Below are 23,204 nucleotides of genomic sequence, written 5' to 3'. Positions count from 1 at the left end.
CTTGTAGCTGGTCTGGCCTTACTTGGCTGGGCCTGTCACCTCTAGCAGATGACCCCTGGAGGACACTGTTGGCCTGTGGATGCCCAACTTCATTTGGGAGAAGGCAGTAGTCCTGGAGGGATCATGGTAACCGGGTTTGCTCTGTGGCTGGTGGTCAGAGGTCATAGTGGCAGAACCCACTGCAGGGAGGGAGCCCTCTGGAAGTGTGCATGGACTGAGAAGGGCTGGTTAGCTCTGCAGGAACACTCTCTTGCCGAACTGCCATGTAACACAGCCCTAGATGGTGATAACATGTCCTTCATCACGGGACTTTTAATTTTTCTAAAAAAAAAATTACTTATTTATTTGGGAAAGAGAGAGAGTGGGGGAGCAGCAGAGGGAGAGGGAGAAGCATGGTCCTCACTGAGTAGAAAGCCCAGTGCAGGGCTCGATCCCATGACCCTGGCATCATGACCTGAGCCAAAGGCAGACTTCACCCACTGAGCCACCCAGGCGCCCCATCACAGAACTTTTTAATGTTACTTTGCTTGGTTGCCCAGAGATCTCTGGGAGGTGGTTACTTGTGCTGTAGGAAACCGAGGCACAGCGGGGTTTAGTGACTCCCACAGGTCAAGTCCCCTTGTCTTCTTCCCCTCAGCCCAAACTGTATTCTGTAGTACCAGGCAAAACCAAGCCAAGGTACTAATCTTCAAGTCTGAGGCTTCTATGCCTTCTCTTCCCTCCTTGCAGCCCTTTATCATTGATGGGTTCAAGTTTGACCTACGGATTTATGTGCTGATGACCTCCTGTGACCCTCTCAGGATTTTTGTGTACAACGAAGGCCTGGCACGCTTCGCCACCAGCTCCTACTGCCATCCCAGCCCAGACAACGTGGTGAGCTCCAGGGATAGGCCCTGCCCCCTCTTCCTTAGCGGGATGAAAAATCCCACTTCAGTCCACATTCTCCAGGCACTGTGGATGTGGCCGTCATTTGTTGAACACTTACTATGTGCCAGGTTGCGGACGTCCAGATGTGCTTTCCTTTAGCCCTCTCAGGAGCCCTCAGAAGCAGAGATTATGATCTCCATTTTACAGATGAGGAAATGAAAGCTCATTTTCATTTCCTCATGAAAACTCATTTTCATTTCCTCATGAAAACTCAAAAAAGAGTTTGAGGAACTTGTCCAAAGTCAAGAACTGGGAAGAGATGAGGCTGCGACTCGTGGCCAGGTCTCCCTTCTGCAAAGCCGGTGCCTCAGATCTCTGATGCGTGAGGAGAGAAGGTCATGGGCGAACCCCCGTCTCTCCCCCACTCCCATCCTTCACTCTTTGACCCCCCAGGATTCCTGAAATGTCCCTTGGGCAGTGAACCCTCAATCTTGCGAGTAGCTAGACTCTCTTCTACCCCAGGCTGAAGGCTACCATATTACTTCCTGTTTTACCAGTTTAGGCCCCAAGGCGGTCCCTCTCTTTTCCTTCTCTTTAAGCCCCAGAGGCCACAGGGGAGGGCACAGAGAAGAAGTAGGAGGCCTGCCCTACCTCCTGATGACACAGACTTGTGTCTCTTTCCCCAGGACGATATCTGCATGCACCTGACTAATTATTCCATTAATAAGCACAGTTCCAATTTCATTCAAGATGCTCACACCGGAAGCAAGAGGTAAGAAGGCTGCCTCACTTTTGTCTTCTTGCCCTGCTACACTCAGAGTTCAGATCTTGCCTGTCCGTCCGCCCACATTAGTGTTTCCATCTTGGGTCACCTGGGCTCAGCAAATATTCCTTTGCCTCCTTATTCTCTGCCCTCTGGCTGTTAATCATTAAAAGAAGGCTACATCGTAAACCTAGGAGGTTGGGAGGAGGAGAGATAAACATCCCCAGCTGGATACACACACACCCACACACACACACTCACCACATACACACCAAAGCATGCATTTATGACACCGGGCCCTTCTGACATTTCCAAACCAATTGATATTTATCCATTGCTAGTTGGCCAAGGGAGAGGGACATGTCAATGTCAAGCCATTGTTCCTTTGGCCTGTGGTTTCCCAGGGTGATGCTCCAACAGAGATTCTCGAGTGATAGGTCATGATGCCTGCTGTGGCCTGGCCGTGGCTGGCTGGCTTTGAGATTCCCCAGAAGTGGGGGGAAGGCGAGGAATGCGTGTCTTCCCAGTTATCACTTTCACGTTGTTGTCTGATCCTGTCTCATTCGACTTTTAGGCAAAAGGGGGGACTGGAGGAAGTGAACATGGGCCAGGCCCAAGGGGAAGGCAAGGCAGTATGGACTAAGGCCTACTGTGTTGGGGGCCCATGCCGGGGGCTCTGCACATGTTTTCCACCTTTGCATCTTCTCTCTTCTATGACCGAGGCATCGTAATCGGCTCTTTTTAGGTGCAGAACCATGAGTTAGGTACCATCTCCATTTCACAGACAAGGAAACTGAGTCTCTGAGAGGTTAAGCTGCCCAAGGTCACACGGTCGTAAATTCTAGAGCCGGGGGAGAAGGCAGGTCTGTCGGATTGCAAGGTGCGGCTCCGTTCCCTGCCCCGGGCTTCAAAGGCCTGGTAAACACACAGTCTGTTTGGCTTCAAAGCATCAGAGAGGCACGTGAAATTTCACAACTCCCCTGGTGGCAGAGTTCCAAAAAGCAAATGGAAAATCGCCAGCTGAAACCTGCTTGGAGGGGCAGTCTCCGCTGTTTCAGAGCGTGCCTGAAGCTGTCCCGCCTCCTTGGCTCCCCACCTGGACCCTGGGCACCAGGTCAGCCAAGAGTCAATACTCAGCGAGGCCTGGCTCTTAGGCCTGGCTCTGACTCTCACCAGCAGGACACGCGTGGGTCCGTCTCTTCCTCTCTCTGAACCGCCGCTTCTTCACCGCCCCCCCAGGGTCATTGTGAGGCTCAGAGGACCCGTGATGGCTGCAGGGACACTGTTGGTGTTTACTGTGATTTTTCCTCAGAAGGCATGTAACCTAAGGTCCCCCTTTTCCTCTCCTCTTACAAGAAGACCTCCCAGCGACAGGCTTTGGACACTCAAGCCACGATGGATGGGGTGTTAGGGGGCCAGGGCTCAGGGGAGAGTGTGCAGTATTGTTCTGTGACACCCACCCCCCCTTCCTCCTCTTTTCCCTCTCCTCTGCCCCCTCCCCACCAGGCAAGGCCTTGCCCCTCTGCTCCACTCCCCTAGCCTCCACGCTGCCCCTTCTCCCTGAGCTCCAGGCTCATCCCTCCTCGGTGCACCCCGACATCTGTTGCCCCCAACTCAGCGTTTTCTTGCTCCTTGCTCCCAGCCCAGCCTTCCAAACTGGCTCCCCTGCCCAGCTCCTCTTCTCTGCCTCCCGACCAGCAAGGTTAGAGAGTTTGATGTCATCTCCATAGTTGAATCCTGAACGTTCCTCCTGCAGATGTCCCCGTGTCCCTTCCTTTCCACCAGACCCAGGCCTCCCTTCAGCCTCAGACCTGACGGCTGCTTGGCCTCCCTGCCCTCCTCCCTAAATCCAGGCTTCGATCTCTCTGTGCCTCCATTTTCTCATCTCTAGAATGACAGAAACGTACAATCCTGGCTGGCCAGCCTCAGACATGCTGTTAAGGACCTATTGAGAGGACATGTATGAATGAGCTCAGAAGCAAAAACCCCCACGCGGGGAGATGCTGTGAATATTCTGTAATCCTTATTCTGTGTTCTGTATCACTGGCTACGGTTAACTGAGGTCCGGTAATGGATGGTCTTCTTTCTGATGCATCGTCAGAAGGTCAATGGTAGCCTAATGCTAGGTCACGTGCCTGTGTTGTCCTCATTCATCTGACCAGGTAGGCGTCTCGTCATCTCACATCATCCTCATAAGAAAGGGGAGTACAGCCCAGGAAGCTATTTTGAGAGCCTGAGAGAGAGAGACAATATTCACATTACTTTCATTACGGTGTAATGTTGTAATTTTTCTATTTTTAGTTTTTATTATGAATCGCTTACTCTATCTCATTTACAAATTAACCTTTATTATAGTTGTGTATGTATAGGAAAAACCAGTACCTGTAGACTTGGGTACTACCCATGGATGGGTTCTGGCATCCTCTGGGGGGTCTTAGAACATACCTTCTCTGAGTAAGGGGGGGACTTCTCTGCTGCTTACTTCCACATCACTGTGGCTCCCAGGTGCCTAGAGCATCAAGTTCAAACTCTTCTGCTCAATCTACTGTAATGTGACCAGACACCACTTTCCATTGTTGTCCTGCTACACGGGTAGTGAGCTTTCTATTTGTTGAGGGCTTGCTAGGGGCCGGGCACTATTCTAAGAAATACACACACCTCATCCCCTCTAATCCTCATAACGACACTCTAAGAATTATCATCAGCACGATTTTGCATATTAGAATTCTGCAGCATAAAGGGTTAAATAACTTGCCCAAGGTCCCACAGCCAGGAGGTGATAGAACCGCCATGAAAACGCCGGAGTGTCTACCCTTCACCACTAGGGCGCGCTGTCTGTCCGTCCCCTCTGTGGTTATCCGCCAGGACACTCTGGCTCACATTCTGTATATAGGTCTTGCCCATTCCCGCTTCTCCATCTTTGTTCAGCTCCAACAGAATACATGAGAGAACATCCTTGAAGGCCCTTCTGGCTTGCTAGGCTTCCATGTTGCCTTCTCTGATCTGGCTGTAGGTCCTGGTCCAGCCACAGAGCTGCTGTGCCGCCCGTCTTCTCCGTGAGTCTCTGCTCACTTGATAATCAGATGAGAGAACCGGGGGTCCATCTCTGAGGACGAGCCCGTGGATCTGAAGGTTCCGCAGGAACCTTCCCATCTCTGGACTCCTACCACGCTCTGGTCAACATCAACCATAGCCCATGACTGCTTTGGCTTGGTGCACACGTTTTCATGTGTTCTCCATTATGTTTAAGCTCTCTGAAGGTGAGAGTGGCTTCCTGGCCTTCTGAGCACTTCCCATGGGACAGGCAGAGTCCTCCTTTTCTTCTGTGCCTCCCTTTTCTTTTCACCTTTCCTCCTCCTCCTCTTCTTCTTTTTCTTTCTTTCTTTTTTTTTTTTTAAGATTTTATTAATTTATTTGACAGAGAGACCACAATTAGGCCGAGAAGCAGGCAGAGAGAGAGGGGTGGGGGGGGAACAGGCTCCCTGATGAGCAGAGAGCTTGACACGGGGTTCAATCCCAGGACCCTGAGATCATGACCTGAGCCAAAGCTTAACCCACTAAGTTAACCCACTAAGTGGCTTAACCCACTAAGCCACCCTGGCGCCCCTCACCTTTTCTCTCTTCTTCTTCCCCATCTTCTGAGGCGATCTGCTTCTCTTGTTGACTGTCTCACCTGTCCCCAGTTCCCCCGTCCCCAGCAGGAGGCCAACTGCGTCCCCCAGTAGACCCCCCCCAACCAGTCATGCACTCAGCAGGAACAGTGAGGGGGAAGACAGAACAACTGGAAATCTGGCAGGGCTTGGGGGTCAGAGACCACGTCCTCTGCATCTTCCGCGGCTCCTGGCACATGGCTGATGTGTTCAATTGAATTGGCAACCATGGGGCATTAGGAAATTATACAGTAATGTACGCTCATTGTGATGTGCCTGAGTCATCAAGAAGAGGTTATGTTATGATTTGCAGTGTCTGTTATACGAAGGCAGGGAAGTGTATAATCTATTTTGGGAAAATTTATTTCCCAATTAGGCAAATTAAATACATTTTTATTTTGCACTTGAATGGCTTGGCTTCAAGCGATCTGGAAAATTCATTTATGTGGCACACTTCCCTGGCATTGGCAAGTAGAGGCAGTGGGCCTCTGTATCGAGTGGCCTTTGCTAATGTATCTTTAAATAAATGCAACCTTGGTTGTTTCCTATGTGAGTTGACCCTCGAAATGGTCCTTAGGCTTCCCATGACCCTGGGGGTGGTTTCTTGGGGTTCTCTCATTTCCCGACCTTTTCATAGACAGCAGGCCCTCAGCAAGTGTACATTCCTGTTTCCTTCTTTTTGGCTCCGCTGGCTGGGGTCCAGTGAGCTCTTTGAACAACCTTGTGAGCCACGTCTCTTGTCTTAGTCTCTCTTCTTTACTCTTTACGCCCCTGCCTCTCTTCCTCTCCCTTTCTCACTTCCCATTTCAACTCTCTGTGCGCACGCGCCTGCCTGTGTGTGGGGGCGTGTCTGTGTCCCCACCCTTGTCTCTCAGACCCTCCGCTTTGCCTCTTTTCTGTAGCGCCCAGCTCAGAGCTGACCAGAGCAGCCCTTCACATGTTTCCTCATGAACCGTAGACATTCTCCGATCTCTGTAATAGGGTGACAAGCCACCTCAGTTTGCCTCTGCGTAAGGGGTTTCCCATGATGTGAGACTTTCAGTTCTTTTTTTTAAAATTTATTATTATTTTTAAATTTTAGTTTATTTAAATCCAAGTAATTAAAGTATACTGTATCATTAGTTTCAGAGGTAGAGGTCAGCGACTCATTGTTGCGTCTAACACCCAGTGCTCATTCCATCCCGTGCCCTCCTAAATACCCGTCACCCAGTTACCCCATCCCCCTACCCACATCCCCTCCAGCAACCCTCAGTTTATTTCCTGTAGTTAAGAGTCTCTTACAGTTTGCCTCCCTCTCTGATTTTGTTTTATTTTATTTTTCCCTTCCTTTCCCTATTTTTTGTTTTGTTTCTTAAATTCTCTCTGTTTTGTTTCTCAAATTCCACCCATGAGTGAGATCATGGGATAATTGTCTTCCTCTGATTGGCTTAGTTTGCTTAGCATAATACCCTCTAGTTCCATCCACATGGTTACAAATGGTAAGATTCCATTTTTTGGATGGCTGCATCATATTCCGTTGTAGATACACACCCCATCTTCTTTATCTAAACAATTGGGACCATCCTGGTTTGCTGGGACAGTTGGTAACCCTATCTGTGGAAATGCTCCGGGGCTGCCTTTTCTCTGCGAATAGTCCTCAAGCAAAGTTTCCGTGTCTTTGGTGCCTCCCAGAATCCCGTCAGATGGCTGGTGGGGGGGACCCAGGGATTGGTGTTCTTAAAAGGCTCCCTGTGAGTTTCTCATGACCACCAAAGTTTGCAAAATATTTGCCATCAAAACAAAACCATGATGTAGGGTGTTTTTTTTTTTTTTTTTTTTTTTTTTTATTCACCCATCCATTAAGCTTTCCACCTCGAATACCCAGTCCCTGCCCCAGCCTCCCATGTGTTTTCCGGGTCACAGGGACAGTGCCCATGCCAGGTCTTCTGTGTCATTATCTGCACGCACTTCTGGGCTATAGAGGTTCCTGAAGCCCCCTCCTGAGCTGTCATAGCCCTACTTGTCACCCTGGGTCCTGGGCGTCTGTCCCCATTACCTCTGGGGTCTTAACTTCTCCAGAAGTTTCTGGTTTCCAGCAGGAGATGGCCTCAGATGACCAGAAGGTGGGCTGCCTCGCCTCATGGCCTGTGGTTTCCTTCCAGGAAGCTCTCCACCTTCAACATGTACATGGAGACCCATGGCTACAACATGGAGCAGATCTGGAGAGACATGGAGGACGTCATCATCAAGACCATCATCTCCGCCCACCCCATCATCAAGCATAACTACCACACCTGCTTCCCCAACCACACCCTCAACAGCGCCTGCTTTGAAATCCTGGGCTTCGACATTTTGTTGGACCACAAACTCAAGCCCTGGCTGCTGGAGGTAGAGGGGTTGGGGTTAGGGGTGAAAATTGGCTGCTGTTCCTGGGGATCAGCCGGGGTCAGGTTCATGCCTTCATCTCTGGTTCAGCCAGTCATTTTAATCAACTTCCTGGCCATGCCCGTTCATCCAGTGGTGCTGGCTGCCTGGGGCTTCTCTCTGAGCTAAGAAGTGGCCACCAGAGGGGGGTAGATGGCCGGGAATTAGAGAGCTCCTGTGCCCTCTTGAGGTCCACCCAGACCTGGAAACTTTGAACTCAGGCACAGAAAGACTCTAGAGAAAACAAGAAAGACTCTAGGGACAACTTGATTTTTTTGTCGCAGAATCATCTCCCAGAAAGGGGGTGTTCTTCCTCAAAGCTGGGTGGCAGCGTTCAAGATCATATAGGAGCAGCCAGTCCTGGATCTCAGGGGCTTGGGCCACTCAGGTCCTGGTATCTGTGGCCAAGGGAATGAGTGGGGAACCACTCAGTGAGTTTCCTGCCTCCCCCAGACCCATGGCAGAGTGGTTGGTGGAGGAAGAAAAGCATCTGGGTGGCTATCTCTCTTCCCCATTACACCTGAGGTCAGCAGCCCTCAAACAACCCCGTCAGTTTGCATTATAGGATATGGGGGTTGGCCGAGCCAGGTGCCAAGTCCCAGCGGTTAGGGCCGGTTGGCACAGAGTCAGAGTCTTTAGAGGGCAGAGCCCGAATCATGTGTGCCCTTCCTGGGGCCTTGGCTTTCCTCCATTCCCAGCCTTTGTTCTCAGATATAGGTAGGAAGGAGAATATGGCTGTTTGGAGCGCTTACCCAATGAGTGGAATTGGCCACGGGACACAGGCCTTCAGAAATCACTAAAAACCTTCAAATGTTACAGAGTGCATCTGAATGATCTGGTCTTTTCCATGAGCAGGAACAAGCCCTCTCCCTCCTCCCGAAGGAGGAGGGTCCTGAAGACATCAATCTGGTTTCTTCCCCACCTCTAAAGGCTCTATGTCTAAAGGCTGGTCCTTTAGACAGCACCCTTCCCTCTGCTCAAGGCTTTGCCATGTACATGGGAAAGCGCACCCACCAGGTGCAGGAAAACCAGACACAGTGGCCCTGATGCTTCACAAGAGGAAAGGACCGAAATCGAAGCTGGTTAAACTAGAGGAAGTTCTGCTTCCTCCTCTCCTCACCGTGCCTCCAGGGCAGACTCCCTCTCCCGCTTCCCCCTACCCCCCCACCCCTGTGTGGTAGCCAAGGCCCCATGCTGGGCTTAGGGAGCTCCCTGGAGGTGGCTGGTGGGCCTTACTCCCTGCTTCCACACGGACAGCCCGGCCCCCTGCTGCCCTCACAGGTTAACCACTCTCCGAGCTTCTCCACCGACTCCTGGCTCGATAAAGAGGTGAAAGACAGTCTGCTCTATGACACCTTGGTCCTGATCAACCTGGGAAACTGTGACAAAAAGAAAGTCTTGGAGGAGGAGAGACAACGGGGGCGATTCCGGCAGCAATGTCGTTCTCGGGAGACCAGGTACAGAGGTGTCCCTTCACCCTGGGGACCCCATTCTCTATGACTTTCTTGCTCCCAGTAAGTCTGAGTTGTCCTGGTCCTCAGCAACCTACTAGTTATATGGCCTGTACGTCTCTTCTCTGAGCCTCAGTGTTCTTTCTGTGAAATGGAGCCAGTGATCTATAAGGTGGAATTAAATGAGATAATGTGTAATAAAAGGTTCATCATAGTGTCTGGCACAATAGTGTGTATTAGAGGTGGTGAAAAGTCTTGCCTGGCAGGGGGCAGTGGGCAAAATGAGTGAAGGGGCTTAAGAGGTACAAACTTTCAGTTATAAAATAAGTCACGGGGAGGTAATGTAGGGCATATGACTATAGTTAGTAAGGCTGTGTTGCATATTTGAAAGTTGCTAAGATCTTAAAAGTTTTCATCACAAGAAAAAATTTAAAAAAAGATTTTGTTTATTTGAGAGAGAACGAGAGAGCATGAGCAGAGGGAGGGGCTGATGGAGAAGCAGGCTTCACGGTGAGCAGGGAACCTGACTCGGGGCTCGATCCCAGAGCCCTGGGATCATGACCTGAGCCGAAGGCAGATGCTTAACCTACTGAGCCACCCAGGCACCCTGGAAAAAAACTTTGTTAACTGTGTATGTTGACAGATGTTAAGTAGACTTATTGTGGTGTTCATTTCCCAATACATACAAGTAGTGAATCGTGTTTGCACACCTGAGAAACTAACAGACTGTTCTATATCAATTATACTTCAATTTTAAAAAGTCATTACGTTTTAAAAAAATAATCTTGCTTGGAGTTGGTGGGGAGTGGAGTCAGTTCTAACAAATGATAATCCTATTTGGAAAATCAGTTTATATTTGCAGAATGTGGCAACTTCCACAGTTTCACTCTGAGCCTTTTTTTTTTTTTTTACCTAAAAATAAGAGATTAAGTTGTAGACAGAACTAGACATTATGGGTATGAGTTTACTAATACAACAGGAAGATTCAGGGATTACCAATCAAAAATTAAAACTGTTGCTTTATTTTTATGGAAAGACACATGAGCCCTACTACCCACCCCCACTACCCCCTCATTCCCTACCCCCCATCCTCCCCGCATCCCTGGGTTGACGGGAACAAGTCCCTGGGTTGGCGGGGGCGAGTGTGCCCAGCTCCCTGCCTGGCAGCATTTGCCTGTAAATAGGGGCCTTCATTCTGTGGGGTGATTCTAGTGTCTGAAGACTAAACCCGGCCGAGGACATGCCTTTGTTTCTTTTCAGATCCCACAACAACTGCCGTGCCCACATGAGCAGAACCCACTGATTCTTGGGGCCAGAGTTTTGGGAACTGGGACAGTAGCCTCTGTGTTGGGAGGACACTGAGATTCTCCGAGCACTTTTGCCTGTGCTCTCCATCTTCCCTCCGAGGCAGATCGGTAGCAGGGGCTTTTGTGTGGTCCTGTCGCTGGAGCTAAGGAGACCAGGCTTCTGGAAGAGGAACCAACTTGTGTGCAAGGTCCCCTTGCTGGGAAGGGGCAGGCCTGGGGCCGGAGCACAGCGAGTATGCTCTTTAGGATTCCAGAATGCCTTCTGCTGGGCCAGCTCTCTCCCCACTGCTCAAGGAGGAGGCAGCATCCATCCACCAGGGAGAAGCTGGGGCCCTCCCCTGAGTCATTCTCTTGGTCATGAATTGGCCCTGGTAGCTCAGGGCTCTTGGTTTCCCTCCTGTGAAAGGGGTTTCTCATTCCTCCCTCCCTGACCTCCACCTCCCTGAGGGGCTGTGAAGGAGAATGAGATCATCACAGTTCTCATAAAAGCGCATCCAAAAGGCCCTCACATTTAGCCAAACACAAGCTGCCAGTTCTCCAGAGGAGGGTTGCAGGGGTTGTGAATGGGGAGGTGATGACGGTCTGCCTCCTCAGAGCTGAGCCAAGGGGAGATGGGTTTTTGTGTGAGGAGAGAGTCTCATACAGAAAGACTGACCATTCTGATCAGCTTCCTGTGCATTAGGACATTGGCCGTCCTGAGAGGGCTAGGATCTCCTTTCAGGGAAACGTTCACATGTTTATTTAGCAAATACGGGTTGACCACTGTTGTGTGCAAGGCCTCGGCCTGGCCCCACAGGACGTCCGGCTTGGCGTGTCCCTTCCAGGCTTCATCCCGAGAAAATCTACGGCAGCCCTGCGTTCTGTTCCCCCACAGGATGGAGGAAGTCAAGGGTTTCCAGGCTGTCCAGTTGGAGAAAACTGAGAAGTACGAGCAGGAGAATCGTGGGGGGTTCCGCCTGATTTATCCTACTCTGAATTCGGAGAAGTATGAGAAGTTTTTCCAGGACAACAGCTCCCTCTTCCAGAATACTATTACCTCCAGGGCTCGGGAGGAGTATGCCCGGTAGGAGGGCTCCGGGCCAGGTGGATGGGTGTTGGGATGGGTTGGGTCATGCTTGACCTCCTGGGTGACGGGCCTAGGATGGTGAGGAGGGTCTCTGAGCTTCAATCCCCAACCTAGAAATTGTCAGGGAAACATTTGCTTTAGTCTCACAGGGACCAGGCATCATAGGCATCGTTGGTGTGGGGTGTTCAGTATGTAGCTGCTTCTAGAAACTCGTTTCTGAGACAGGAACCTGCACCCTCCTCCAGAATTCCCAGGGAGCTATCTCCTAGATTCACATAGGTGTAAAATCTAAGAGCTGGAAGGCACTCATCCTGTCCTGTCCAGTCCCTACCCATCACCTCATTTTATGGATGGGGAGGTCGGAGCACAGAAGGGGTCACAGAATGGTGATGACCAAAGAAGGGTTGGGATCCCCATCTCCTGACCCACGTGACTGTTATTCTCACTACATCATTGGCCAGAAAGGCCCAGGATATAAAGTGGCCCAACGTAGGGGCCCCTCGGGTTGGCCCCCTACCCAGACCCTCTTCCCAGCCCCTGCCACATGTGGGATTTGGCCTCCTGGGAAGTGGAGAGAGAGAGAGAGAGAGAGAAGGTGGAAGAGGTGGGCAGAGGCCCTGACTGTGTCCACTCCTTGGATGCTATTCCCCAGACTGGGAATGGTATGGTGGGAGGCACGGCTGTCCCCTCCCCACCTCCTGCGTCGGGCCCTGTAGTCATTTGAGCAGACTGGACACCCGGGGGGACGACACTGCACTCTTTACCAAGCATCAGCGACCCCTCGGGGAGGGGTGGGGGAGCGCCCACTTTTGCAGCCCATCCCTAACCTCGGCGACCCTCCCTGTTCTACCTGGACAGGCAGCTGATCCAGGACCTGAGGCTGAAGCAGGAGAAAAAGTCCTTCCCAGTGAAGGAGAAGAAGGTGGAGATGCAGGGGGAGTCGGCAGGCGAGCAAGCGAGGGGCAAGAGGACGAAAAGCTGCCGACAGAGACCCCAGCAGAAACCCCAGGCCGCCACCTTCACCTTCAAACAAGTAAACCCCGCTGGGAGGGGAGCATGTGTGCCCGGCACCCTTCCCCGGCTGGGGCCGCTCCGTGGGGGGCTGCTCAGGAGACCGCTGCTCAGAGCCCTGACGCACTGAAGGAAGGGGGCTGACCGAGGGCCAGGCCACAGGAAGTCACGACGTGCCGGGCATCCTTCAGAGGACTCTCGCTGCTCTGTCCTGGTCTCCTCCGTCGGGAAGAAAAGCAGCTGGGAGGCTGAGCACGATTCCCCGTGTAGGGAGCGGGCTCTGGGACCATTCTACTCATGGGTCCCAAGCCCAGTTTGGGCTGGAGTGCTCCCCTCTAGCAGGCCAGGGGTGCAGCTGAGAGAGGGGGCCGCAGAGAAGGGCTTCACGGAGGCAGGACCCTCACCTTTATGTGGGGTAAGGGACCACAGCTAGGTCCTTCCAGCCTGCTCTCTGCTCGAAGTGTGGGCCAGCCCTGGACGTGGTGGGGCGGGGGGCAGCTGTCCCGTTGTTCTACAGTCTGAATCTTTGGATTGACCTTCTGTGCCTCATTATTTCTTCTGGCTCAGGAGAAGGACTCAACTGGCTTTTTGGTCCATCTCCTTTTTCTCGAACGCTCACCAGAAGGGACAGGATGACAGCAGGATATTTTTAGGTTTTTTTTTTTTTTTTTTTGTAACTTTGCTAGGGTCATAGGTCTTTTTTAAGAAACTGATAAAATATATGATACTCTCTTACCATAAAGTATACAAAGATACAAAGTATACAAAGTTCTAAATGTATAGGTTTAAGCAGCTCAAAGATCCTGTGAAACTGTCCATGAGCCCTCTAGGGGGTCCCTGCACCCCAGGATAAGAACCTCAGATTAGAGAGACTTTGATACCTATTGCTTTCCTTCTCCTCCTCCTCTCCTCGGCACCTACCCTTGGTGCAGATAAATCTGTAAGTGGACAGAGCTGGGTTCCCACGGGCTGTGTTTGGTTTCCTCCTTCCCAGCATCTCCAGCCAATGGCATTGGTATCCTGCACACCGGACTTCTTCCTGAGTGTCAGAGATGCAAAGACAAATGAGACAGACAGCAGCCTTGACCCAGAAGGGGCCAGCCCTCCTCCTTGCGAGCCTATAGCTGCAAGGCGTTACACATCTGTACCTGACCTCAGCCACTCGAACCTTCTCAGCTGCCCAGGGATGGAGCTCAGTCAACCCATCTCCAGAATCGAGGAGGTCAAATCTGCCTCTGCAGTGAACATATTTCCCAGCACAGGGGTGAGTAGAGCGGTCTACCTCCCCAGAGGGCTCTGCTCACTCAGGGGGCAGTGGTAGGAGTCTTGCTTTCTGAGCAAGCCACTTAAGCCTCAGTGTCCCCACTTGGGAAGTCCAAGTTGTGCGAGAGCGTACATGCTAGGAGAATGGATCCATAATTTTGGGGCTTTTCCAGTGGCCGTCTTCTGCACCCCATCTTTAGGCATGTTCTCATCTCTGGCTGCTGGAGCAAATCACCATGGACTTGGGGGCTTAAAACACGCATTTATTTGTTCACAGTTCTGGAGGCTAGAAGTCTGAAAACAAGGTGTTGGTGGGGCCGTGCCTCATCTGAAGGCTCTAGAGGGAGGATCCTTCTTTTCCTTCCTTGATTCTTGTTAGATTCTGGTGGCTGCCAACAATCCTTGGCGCTTCTTGGCTTGTGGCACTGGGACTCCAGTGGGACTCGTTGAGTGTCTCTTCTGTAGGTCTTCACGTGGCCTTCCTGTAAGCACACCACCAGTCATTGGACTGAGGGCTCCCCCGGATCCAATATGACCTCACTTTCACCTGCCTCGTGATATCTGCAAAGACCCTGTTTCCGAATAAGGTCACAGTCTGAGCTTTGTGGCAGTGTCGAACCCAGCTCATGCCCTTACACAGTGTTTCTCAAACTCCATTTGTATATGGACACCTGTTGAAGGAGAGAACACTCTTTCAGATCTCCCCTGGAGCCCTAAATAACTTATAGATATTTATAAGCAGAAAACCAGATGTATACAATCTTTATAACTCTTTTACAATGAGGAAGTCAAAACAAACATCACCCATAAAGTTCACATCAAGAACATTAATTGAATGTGACAGTTGATTTTCTATCTTTGTGGACACTAGGGTGCCACATAAATGTGGTCCTGACAGCTCTAGAACGGGTCCTTTTGTGTTTACTGTAGTCAGGCTATATGATGACTGTATGTAAGTCCTGGAAAATGTTCGGCCTTGCTGGCGATTGCCAGGCCTAAGTACAATACGGTGGAGTGCAATGCTTTTCAAGTTCCTAACCATAGCCTGCAGTGGAAATCTGTTTCATTTCATCCGTCCATACACACACACTGGAAAAAAGCTTCTAAAACAACGATGAGCCATACTACGGATGGTGACTCCTTTGATATTTTTTATTCTGTTCTGTTCTGTTCTGTTCTTTCAAAAATACCAGTTCCTGGGGCAGCTGGGTGGCTCAGTTGACTAAGCCTCTGCCTTCAGCTCAGATCATGATCCCAGGGTCCTGGGATCCAACCCCACATTAGGCTCCCAGCTCAATGGGAAGTCTGCTTCTCCGTCTCTCCCTGCTTGTGTTCTCTCTGTCTCTCTCTCTCTCAAATGAATAAATAAAATCTTTAAAATAAATAAATAAAAATACATGTTACAACCCACTACATTAATTTCATGACTTATTAATAGGTTTACAACCACCATTCCATAAACACCTTTAAGAGATTAGGCTTCGGGGGCACCTGGGTGGCTCAGTGGGTTGGGCTGCTGCCTTTGGCTCGGGTCATGATCCCAGGGTCCTGGGATCGAGCCCCACATCGGGCTCTCTGCTCAGCAGGGAGCCTGCTTCCTCCTCTCTCTCTGCCTGCCTCTCTCTGCCTACTTGTGATCTCTGTCTGTCGGATAAATAAATAAAATCTTAAAAAAAAAAAAAAAAGAGAGGTTAGGCTTTGAAGCTTCATGACACTGGATTTCACACCAAAAGCTGGGCTGCCTGCCTGGTTCAGGCAGAAGACCGTGTGGCTCTTGATCTCAGGGTCATGAGTTCAAGTCCCATGTTACATATAGAGATTACCTAAATTTATTTAAGTAGTTTAGTATTATTAAGTATTTAAGTATTTATTATACTTAAATAATAAATAATAAATAAGGAAACAAAACTTTAAAAAAAAGCAAAAGTAGGTAAGTGGGACTATATAAACTTGAACAGTCAACAGAGTGAAAAGGCAACCTATGAAATGGGAGAAAATATTTTCAAACTATGTCTCTGATAAGGGGTTCGTATCCAGAATATATAAAGGATTCTTACAACTCATACCAAAGATAACCTGATTTTTTAAATGGCTGAAGGATTTATGGGTGGCCCATTTGGTTGAGTGCCTGACTCTTGGTTTCCACTCAGGTTGTGATCTTGGGGTCGTGGGGTCAAGTCCCCCATTGGGCTCTGCCCTCAGTGTGGAGTCTATTTGAGATTCTTTCCCCATCTCCCTCTGCCCATCCTCCTGCTTTTTCTCAAATAAATAAATAAATAAACAAACAAATCTTTAAAAACCTGAGTGGCACCAAGGTGGCTCAGTTGGTTAAACATCTGACTCTTGGTTTTAGCTCAGGTCCTTGCTCATGGGTATGGGATCGAGCCCCAGGTCAGGCTCCCTACTCAACAGGGAGTCTCCCTGCAGGTCTGTTGCACAGTGATGGGGATATTACTGATGCTACTTACTGTATACTTAAAAATGGTTAAGGTAGGGGCGCCTGGGTGGCTCAGTGGGTTAAACCTCTGCCTTTGGCTCAGGTCATGATCTCAGGGTCCTGGGTTCGAGCCCCGCATCGGGCTCTGTGCGGAGAGCCTGCTTCCCCCTCTCTCTCTGCCTGCCTCTCTGCCTACTCACGATCTCTGTCTGTCAAATAAATAAATAAAATCTTTTTTTAAAAATGTGGTTAAGGTAGATGGGGCACCTCGGTGGCTCAGTTGTTAAGCGCCTGCCTTCAGCTCAGGTCATGATCCCAGGGTCCTGCTCAGCGGGAAGCCTGCTTCTCCCTCTCCCACTCTCCCTGCTTGTGTTCCCTTTCTCTCTGTGTCTCTCTCTGTCAAATAAATAAAATCTTTAAAAAAATGGTTAAGGTAGCAAATTCTATGTCATGCGTGCGCATGTGCATTTTTTCCTGTAATAAAGAAAAAAAAAGGAAAAGAGTAAAGAGTATGCATCGATCTGGTTGCCTCTATTTGGATCCTGGAGTCTCCTTTATGACTTGTGTCTAGTCACTCTTATCTCCCCAAGCCTCAGTTTCCTCAACGGAAAAAACTGGAATTTTAGCACCTGGGTGGCTCAGTGGGTTAAGCGTCTGACTTCAGCGTACGTCACGATTTCAGGATCCTGGGATCCTGGGATCCAGCCCCTTGTTGGCAGGCTCTGCACTCAGCAGGGAGTCTGCTTCCCCCTCTCCCTCTGCCCCTCCTCCCGCTCTTGCACTCTCTCTGTCTCTCTCTCATTCTCTCAAATAAATAAAAATGGAAATTTTAAAAAAGATTTTTATTTATTTGACAGAGATCACAAGTAGGCAGAGAGAGAAGAGGAAGCAGGCTCTCCGCTGAGCAAAGAGCCTGATGTGGGGCTCGATCCCAGGACCCTGAGATCATGACCTGAGCCGAAGGCAGAGGCTTTAACCCACTGAGCTACCCAGGTGCCCCTAAAAAAGCAGAATTTTAATAATAGTACCTGCCAGTGGATTGCTTTGAGGATTAAATGGAAGAATACATGAAAATGTAGAGAGTGGCACCTGCCACAAAGGGTTCAGGAAGCATTAGCTGTTATTTTAATATTACTGCAACTTCTTAAGACTGTCTTTGTTCTTCTCTCATTAATCTAAGTGTAAAGTAGTATCACTTAACTCCAAAGAGATTTTTTTAAATAAGCAGCAATTTTTTATTGTTTTTCTTTGTATTTCATATGCGTAGTGTTAATTTAATAAAAAGCCCTGCTTCATTCAAAGACTTTACATCTTTCATTTATTTATATTTCCCTCTTATCTCTATGCTCACCTCCCATTCTCCTATCCACCATCTTTTGTTAATATGTTTCCCTAGCAAAGTAGGTATTTTTTAAAAAAATATATGCATTTAAGCTTTATTTAAATGTGATTGGGTCATTTATCTCATTCTGTGACCTTTTTCGTGTTGAGCCTGTTTTTCTTTTTTTTTTTTAAGATTAAATTTACATGCATTGAAATGCTCAAATCTTTTTTTAAAAATATTTTATTTATTTATTTGACAGACAGAGATCACAAGTAGGCAGAGAAGCAAGCAGAGGAGGTGGGGGAGCCGCAGGCTCCCCGCTGAGCAGAGAGCCCGATGCGGGGCTCAATCCAAGAACCCTGAGATCATGATCTGAGCCAAAGGCAGAGGCTTAACCCACTGAGCCACCCAGGCACTCCATCAAATCTTTTTTTTTTAAAAAAAGATGTATTTATTTATTTTAGAAAGAGAGCACACATGCACACGGAGGGTGGGGCAGAGGGAGTGGGAGGATCTCAGGCAGATGCTTGTGTTCCTTCTCTCTCTGAAATAAATAAATAAAATCTTTAAATAAAAACTAAGTAAATTTGATAAATAAAATTTCTCTTTTGTTAAAAAAAAAAATACCCCCAAAACAAAAAACCAGAGGAAGCTCTATGGACATTCGCCATCCTCTGCCCTAGTGTTCAGCCAATTCCTGGTTACGAAAGTATTCTAACCTAATCTTTCTTGCTGCTGATGAACTTGGCCTCCTTAGTCTGTTTATTTAAATCAAGAAGGAATGGGAAGGCGTGTCAGGCTTCCACAATCTCACGTTGGACTGTTTTCTCTTCCAGCCCTTAGCCTCCATAGAAACGTGCCCAGCTCCTACCACTCAGGTCTCAGACTCCCCAGAGCCTCTGCCTGGTGGGACCGGGACAACCAGCTCTGGCTGCGGTAGCCCCGAGATGGACAAGGTGGTCTTTAAATACAAGGAGCATCACTTCCCGCAAGACCTCATCCAGGGGAAAATATCCAAAATTTGCCTTCCAGCAAAATCCCAGAGCTTCTCACGAAGTCTGAAGCCAAGCTGGCCGGCACTGGAGAATGAGACTCAGAAGCAGCCCCTGCTGTCGGAGCTCTTCACCAAGGTCCCACTTCGGGAGAAGCTCTCCCTGTTCCCAGCTTGCGGCAGCCCAAAGCTGGGGCGGAGTCACAAGTCACGTGAGTGCCAGCCCAGCCAGGCCGGTGCCAAGAGCTTAGGGGTTCCCAACAGGACCAGTCCTTGTCTTTGAGGAGCGCCCAGTCTGGGGTGGTGGTCGGGGAATGCAGCCTTAGGAAGACACCCCCTTCCCTGCCTGGTGGGGGAGATATCATTCACATTCTTAGGGAGTCTCTGGTCTTAATGAAATTACAAAAAAAGGTAAAAATAAACTGCTTTTGGCAAGCTCCCTGTCTGACGATTCCTGATTGCTGGTTGTCATTGAGGTGAGAGGCATTTGGCTGAGTTAGAATCAGCGGAAGGGCACGAAGTAGGGAAACAGGGAAGAGAAGCTTCTGGCAGGAGAGGAGCAGAGGCTGATTCTGATTCAGGAACTTGAGCTAGCTTGAAGCCAGGGAACCCCGGCGGGAGGCGAGGCGGCCTCCGCGGGCCATGTGCGCCTCGCCCAGCCTTACAAATGGGTGATGCCAATGATTTTGCCTTTCCAGAAAACCGCTGCCTGCCCTGGGAGTGCTGCTTCAGCAGCCGAAGCTCTGGCGAGAAGAGGCAGCTGCGTCTGTCCTCGCTCCTGCTCCTGCACAGTCCTCCCAGCCATGAAATGACCCTCAGCGACCTGCTGGTGGTCGCCACCCCAGCCCGACTGGATCCGAGGCCTGGCAGGAGCTACAGCAGCACCGCAAGAGACCCGTGTCAGGAAGCCTACAGCCGCAACCTGGTCTCTGGCCAAAAAGGATGTGAGAGGGACTAGGTGGGTCCACCTGTATTCCCTTCATGGGCTTGTTTCCCTGGCAAGCACCGCAGGTGTGTATTTCTGGAACGTCAGGGAAGTAGGAGGGTGCCTGGATTGATAAAAGACATCCAGGTAAGTAAACAGTTCAGACGGACCTCAATCAAAATGTGCCCCCCCCCAGCCCCTTGCAATATGTGATTCTGCTATGACCGACCTCCCTCCCTCCTACTAAAGCAGACTGTGACCTCCAGTTTGACCCGGCCGCCTTGTGACTGGTAGCTCACGCAGCAGGAGGGCAAACAGGTAAACATCAGCCCCGTAGACATCACTTTGGGTGCTTGTAAAAATGCATACGTCTACAGCCTGCTTCCAGAAATTCTGATTCAGTAGGTCCTGGGGGAGTCCAGGAATCTGCATTTGAGGAGGGCTTCTCCACGATTCTGATGCCCTTCTCACCACTGTCAGAGAAAAACTGGGCCTGGTGTTTCCCAAACTTCCCTGACAATATGAATCACAGTGGCGGGGGAGGTGCTTGTTAAGCCTACAGTTTTCTGGGTCACACCCCCTGAAAGTTCTGATGCAAGAGGCTTGAGATGAAGCCCTGGGAATCTGTCTCTCGAATAAGCATCTCAGGTGTGGTACAGAGGACTGTCCTGCATCTAGACCCAGGCCTGGGCAGAGGAACCTGTGACAGCCAGGCCTGACCTATTGGCCTGCCCTTAAGGAGCTCAAACCCACCCCTACCATATTCGATTTGTAATCTTCCAGTACTAAAATTTAAAAAAAAAAATTTTTTTTTTGAAGATTTATTTATTTTAGTGAGAAAGAGAGTTAAAAACCAGAGTCGAAGGCTTACCAGACTATGCCACCTAGTTGTCCCCATATTGGCACTTAAGGGATTGGTGACCCAACACCAGGTTTGGGTCATAGTGAGTTAGAAATGAGCTTCTCACTTACTTGAACCCCTGACATCAGGTGTCCTTCTTTTTCAGATGGAATTTTTTCTTTATTTCTTTTTTTTTTTTTTTAAAGATTTTATTTATTTATTTGACAGACAGAGATCACAAGTAGGCAGAGAGACAGGCAGAGAGAGAAGGGGAAACAGGCTCCCCGCCGAGCAGAGAGCCTGATGCGGAGCTCGATCCCAGGACCCTGGGACCGTGACCAAAGGCAGAGGACTTAACCCCCTGAGCCACCCAGGCACCCCTCTATTTTTTTTTCTTTTTAACTTACTTTATTTAAATTCAGTTAGTTGACATAGAGTGTATCGTCAGTGTCAGATGTGGAGGTCAGTTACTCATCTGTTGCATACAATACCCAGTGCTCATTATATCGTGTCTGTGTCATTCTTCAGCAAAGCCCAGCTTGGTTTCAGGCTCCCTGAGAGGCTCTGGGATTTTGTTGGCAGAGAAGTTTTTGATATTTTCTCCTAAGTGAGTAAAAGTAAGTTCAAAAGGAAATAGGTAGCTAGTTCTGTAGGAAAGACTTGTTTCTCTGGCTCTAATTTCTAAGAGCAGTTTGTCACACGGAGGCTTCTGTTATAGACTTTTACTACCGTAGTGGACAGTGGCTGAAGGCAGTAACTTTTTAATGAATATTAATGATGGTAACAGTTACCCCCTTTTTTGGGAGCCTACCATAGAGGTGCCAGAACACTTCTACATATATTTTTTATCTAATTTCATTCCAATCACATTGTGCCTTTTAGAAAAGAAAAAAAAATGAGGCTCAAAAAACATTAACGCCTAACTTTTGGGAGGTCCCATAGCTTGTTGGTGACAGAGCAAGGATTTGAGTCACATGGTTCTGATGCCCAAACCATACCATCTTTCTTTCCAATGGTGTTTGTAATAGTCTTCAGTTTGAGCTAAGGGCGTAGTAAATAGCTCTTCTATTTCTGCAGGTAGCCAGGAAGACCAGGCAGGCCCTCTTAGCATGTTGTATGGGGTCACCAGATCTCAGAGCTGGCCCTCTGCTCTTATGTCAAATGATGGCGTCTAAAAATCTCAATTAATCAGTCCACAAAGGACTGACACATACAAGGCAAACTCATAAAATCTGGTTATATACAGGGCAATGCCTGGCTATCGATGCATTGATGTACAAATGAAAGATGATGTGGCATAAGAATAGGGCTTCGGCATAATGACTAATGGTTGAATGAAAGAAAGAGGTAAGGTCCAAATTGTGGATCAGGGGCTCTCCCGGTTGCTGTAATACCTTCCACACATCAAGGAGAGGTGCCATGTGTCATGCAATCCTCAGGTCAATATTGTGAGGTTGACAAGAAGACATTATGATTTATCCTCAATTTGCAGAAGGAGAGAATCAGGGTTTGGGGGACAGTAAATGACTCCCCCAACCTCACAGAAGTGATGGGTTCTGGACAAAAGAACATGATGTTTCTTCCACCTTGCTCCATGTGAGGACAGGAGGCCTGACACATTCCTCCATGTTTTTCCTTAAATCACTATAATCTCATCTTCCTTCCTCTGGATCCACTTTCACAGTAGGTCGGTCAACCAGCCTCAGATTCCAGATCTGTCAACAACTGAGTTTTAGGGGATAAGTAGCGCATTTTGTAGATTTTAAGATGATTAAAAGCTTGCCAAAGCAGGATGCCTGGCACCTGAGTGAGTTGGCGGCACTGGTGAGGACGACCCACCAGCATGATGATGGTGGTGATGCCATGTTGATGGCGATGAGCCCAGCAGGGACTGAAGCAAGACGTACTTGCTTTCAGTGGACTAAAGGCTTTGCCTACCTTCTCTCAGTCCTCAAAGCAGCCCTGTGTGGTGAGTGCTGTTGTCATTCTCTTTTTTCAAAAGAGAAAGCCAAGGGTGAGAGAGGTTAAGTAACTTGCACAAGGGCATTGAGAGATCCTACACTCACGCACTTAACCGCTACCGCTTCTTGTCTCTGTCCAGCCATCTTGGCCGCTCTTGAATGGTCCATACCATAGCATCTGGTGCTAGAAGGATGCAGGAAGGTGAATGGTGCGTAGATAAAATGAGTTTCTGGTGACTGTGGATGTGGATCTAGGAGTGTCTCCTGACCTACTAGACAGGATGGTGATAAAAGTTAATTGGCTTGAATATTCTAAAGGCCATTTTAAAGGAAATGCTAAGGAAAAATTCTTTTTTTTTTTTTCTTTTCAGAATCAGACTGGATCTCTGTCATTTTCCCCTCTTTCCATCTCTTTTTTTTTTTTTAAGATTTTTTATTTATTTATTTGACAGAGAGAGATCACAAGTAGGCAGAGAGGCAGGCAGAGAGAGAGAGGAGGAAGCAGGCTCCCCGCCGAGCAGAGAGCCCGATGCAGGACTCGATCCCAGGACCCTGAGATCATGACCCGAGCCGAAGGCAGCGGCTTAACCCACTGAGCCACCCAGGCGCCCCCCCTCTTTCCATCTCTTACGCCCAGGAAATAATTTATCGTTTCTTAACGTGTCTACAATGTCCATAGAGTCAACTGAAAGTTTTATTTCCTCGTCTAGATATCCTGGTCTTAAAACGACTTCCCATTAACAGCATGGGGCCAACAGCCTTGTCTTCTGTGCCCTCCCAGTTAGCTTCCAGTGCTGTAGGACCATGACCTCTGAAACGTATTGGTTCTGCCCCAGGACACAGCCCAGTTGTCCCACCAGTAGCATTCCTATGGGTCCCTCAGATGGCCCCATCATCCAGAACACTCCCCGACCCCAACCCCAGATAGAGCAGTGTGAAAGGAA

General features: G+C 49.1%; 1 protein-coding gene across 7 annotated transcripts in view; it reads left to right on the top strand.

Annotated features, from left to right (window-relative positions):
* Nucleotides 1-22,761, top strand: part of TTLL6 (tubulin tyrosine ligase like 6) — a 34,735-nt gene extending 11,974 nt beyond the window's left edge. For 4 of the 7 annotated variants that reach the window (XM_013062670.2, XM_004764753.3, XM_045070387.1 and 1 more), the window contains 9 exons: nt 730-873; nt 1,554-1,639; nt 7,422-7,647; nt 8,965-9,140; nt 11,316-11,504; nt 12,366-12,540; nt 13,513-13,782; nt 18,379-18,745; nt 19,232-20,529. In XM_013062670.2, the coding sequence (XP_012918124.1) occupies nt 730-873; nt 1,554-1,639; nt 7,422-7,647; nt 8,965-9,140; nt 11,316-11,504; nt 12,366-12,540; nt 13,513-13,782; nt 18,379-18,745; nt 19,232-19,491 (1,893 nt within the window). In that variant the 3' untranslated portion in view covers nt 19,492-20,529. Of the gene's footprint in view, nt 1-729; nt 874-1,553; nt 1,640-7,421; nt 7,648-8,964; nt 9,141-11,315; nt 11,505-12,365; nt 12,541-13,512; nt 13,783-14,246; nt 15,016-18,378; nt 18,746-19,231; nt 20,530-22,631 lie in introns of those variants that run through there. The other 3 variants (XM_045070385.1, XM_045070390.1, XM_045070389.1) reach the window with 3 other exon arrangements.
* Nucleotides 22,762-23,204: the final 443 nt, after the last annotated feature.

The sequence above is a fragment of the Mustela putorius genome, unplaced genomic scaffold, assembly GCF_011764305.1.
Source record: "Mustela putorius furo isolate JIRA1106 unplaced genomic scaffold, ASM1176430v1.1 tig00003962_pilon_pilon_pilon, whole genome shotgun sequence".
Taxonomy (NCBI): domain Eukaryota; kingdom Metazoa; phylum Chordata; class Mammalia; order Carnivora; family Mustelidae; genus Mustela; species Mustela putorius.
The sequence above is the reverse complement of the archived record's forward strand: the minus strand, read 5'-3'. Positions and strand labels throughout refer to the sequence as shown.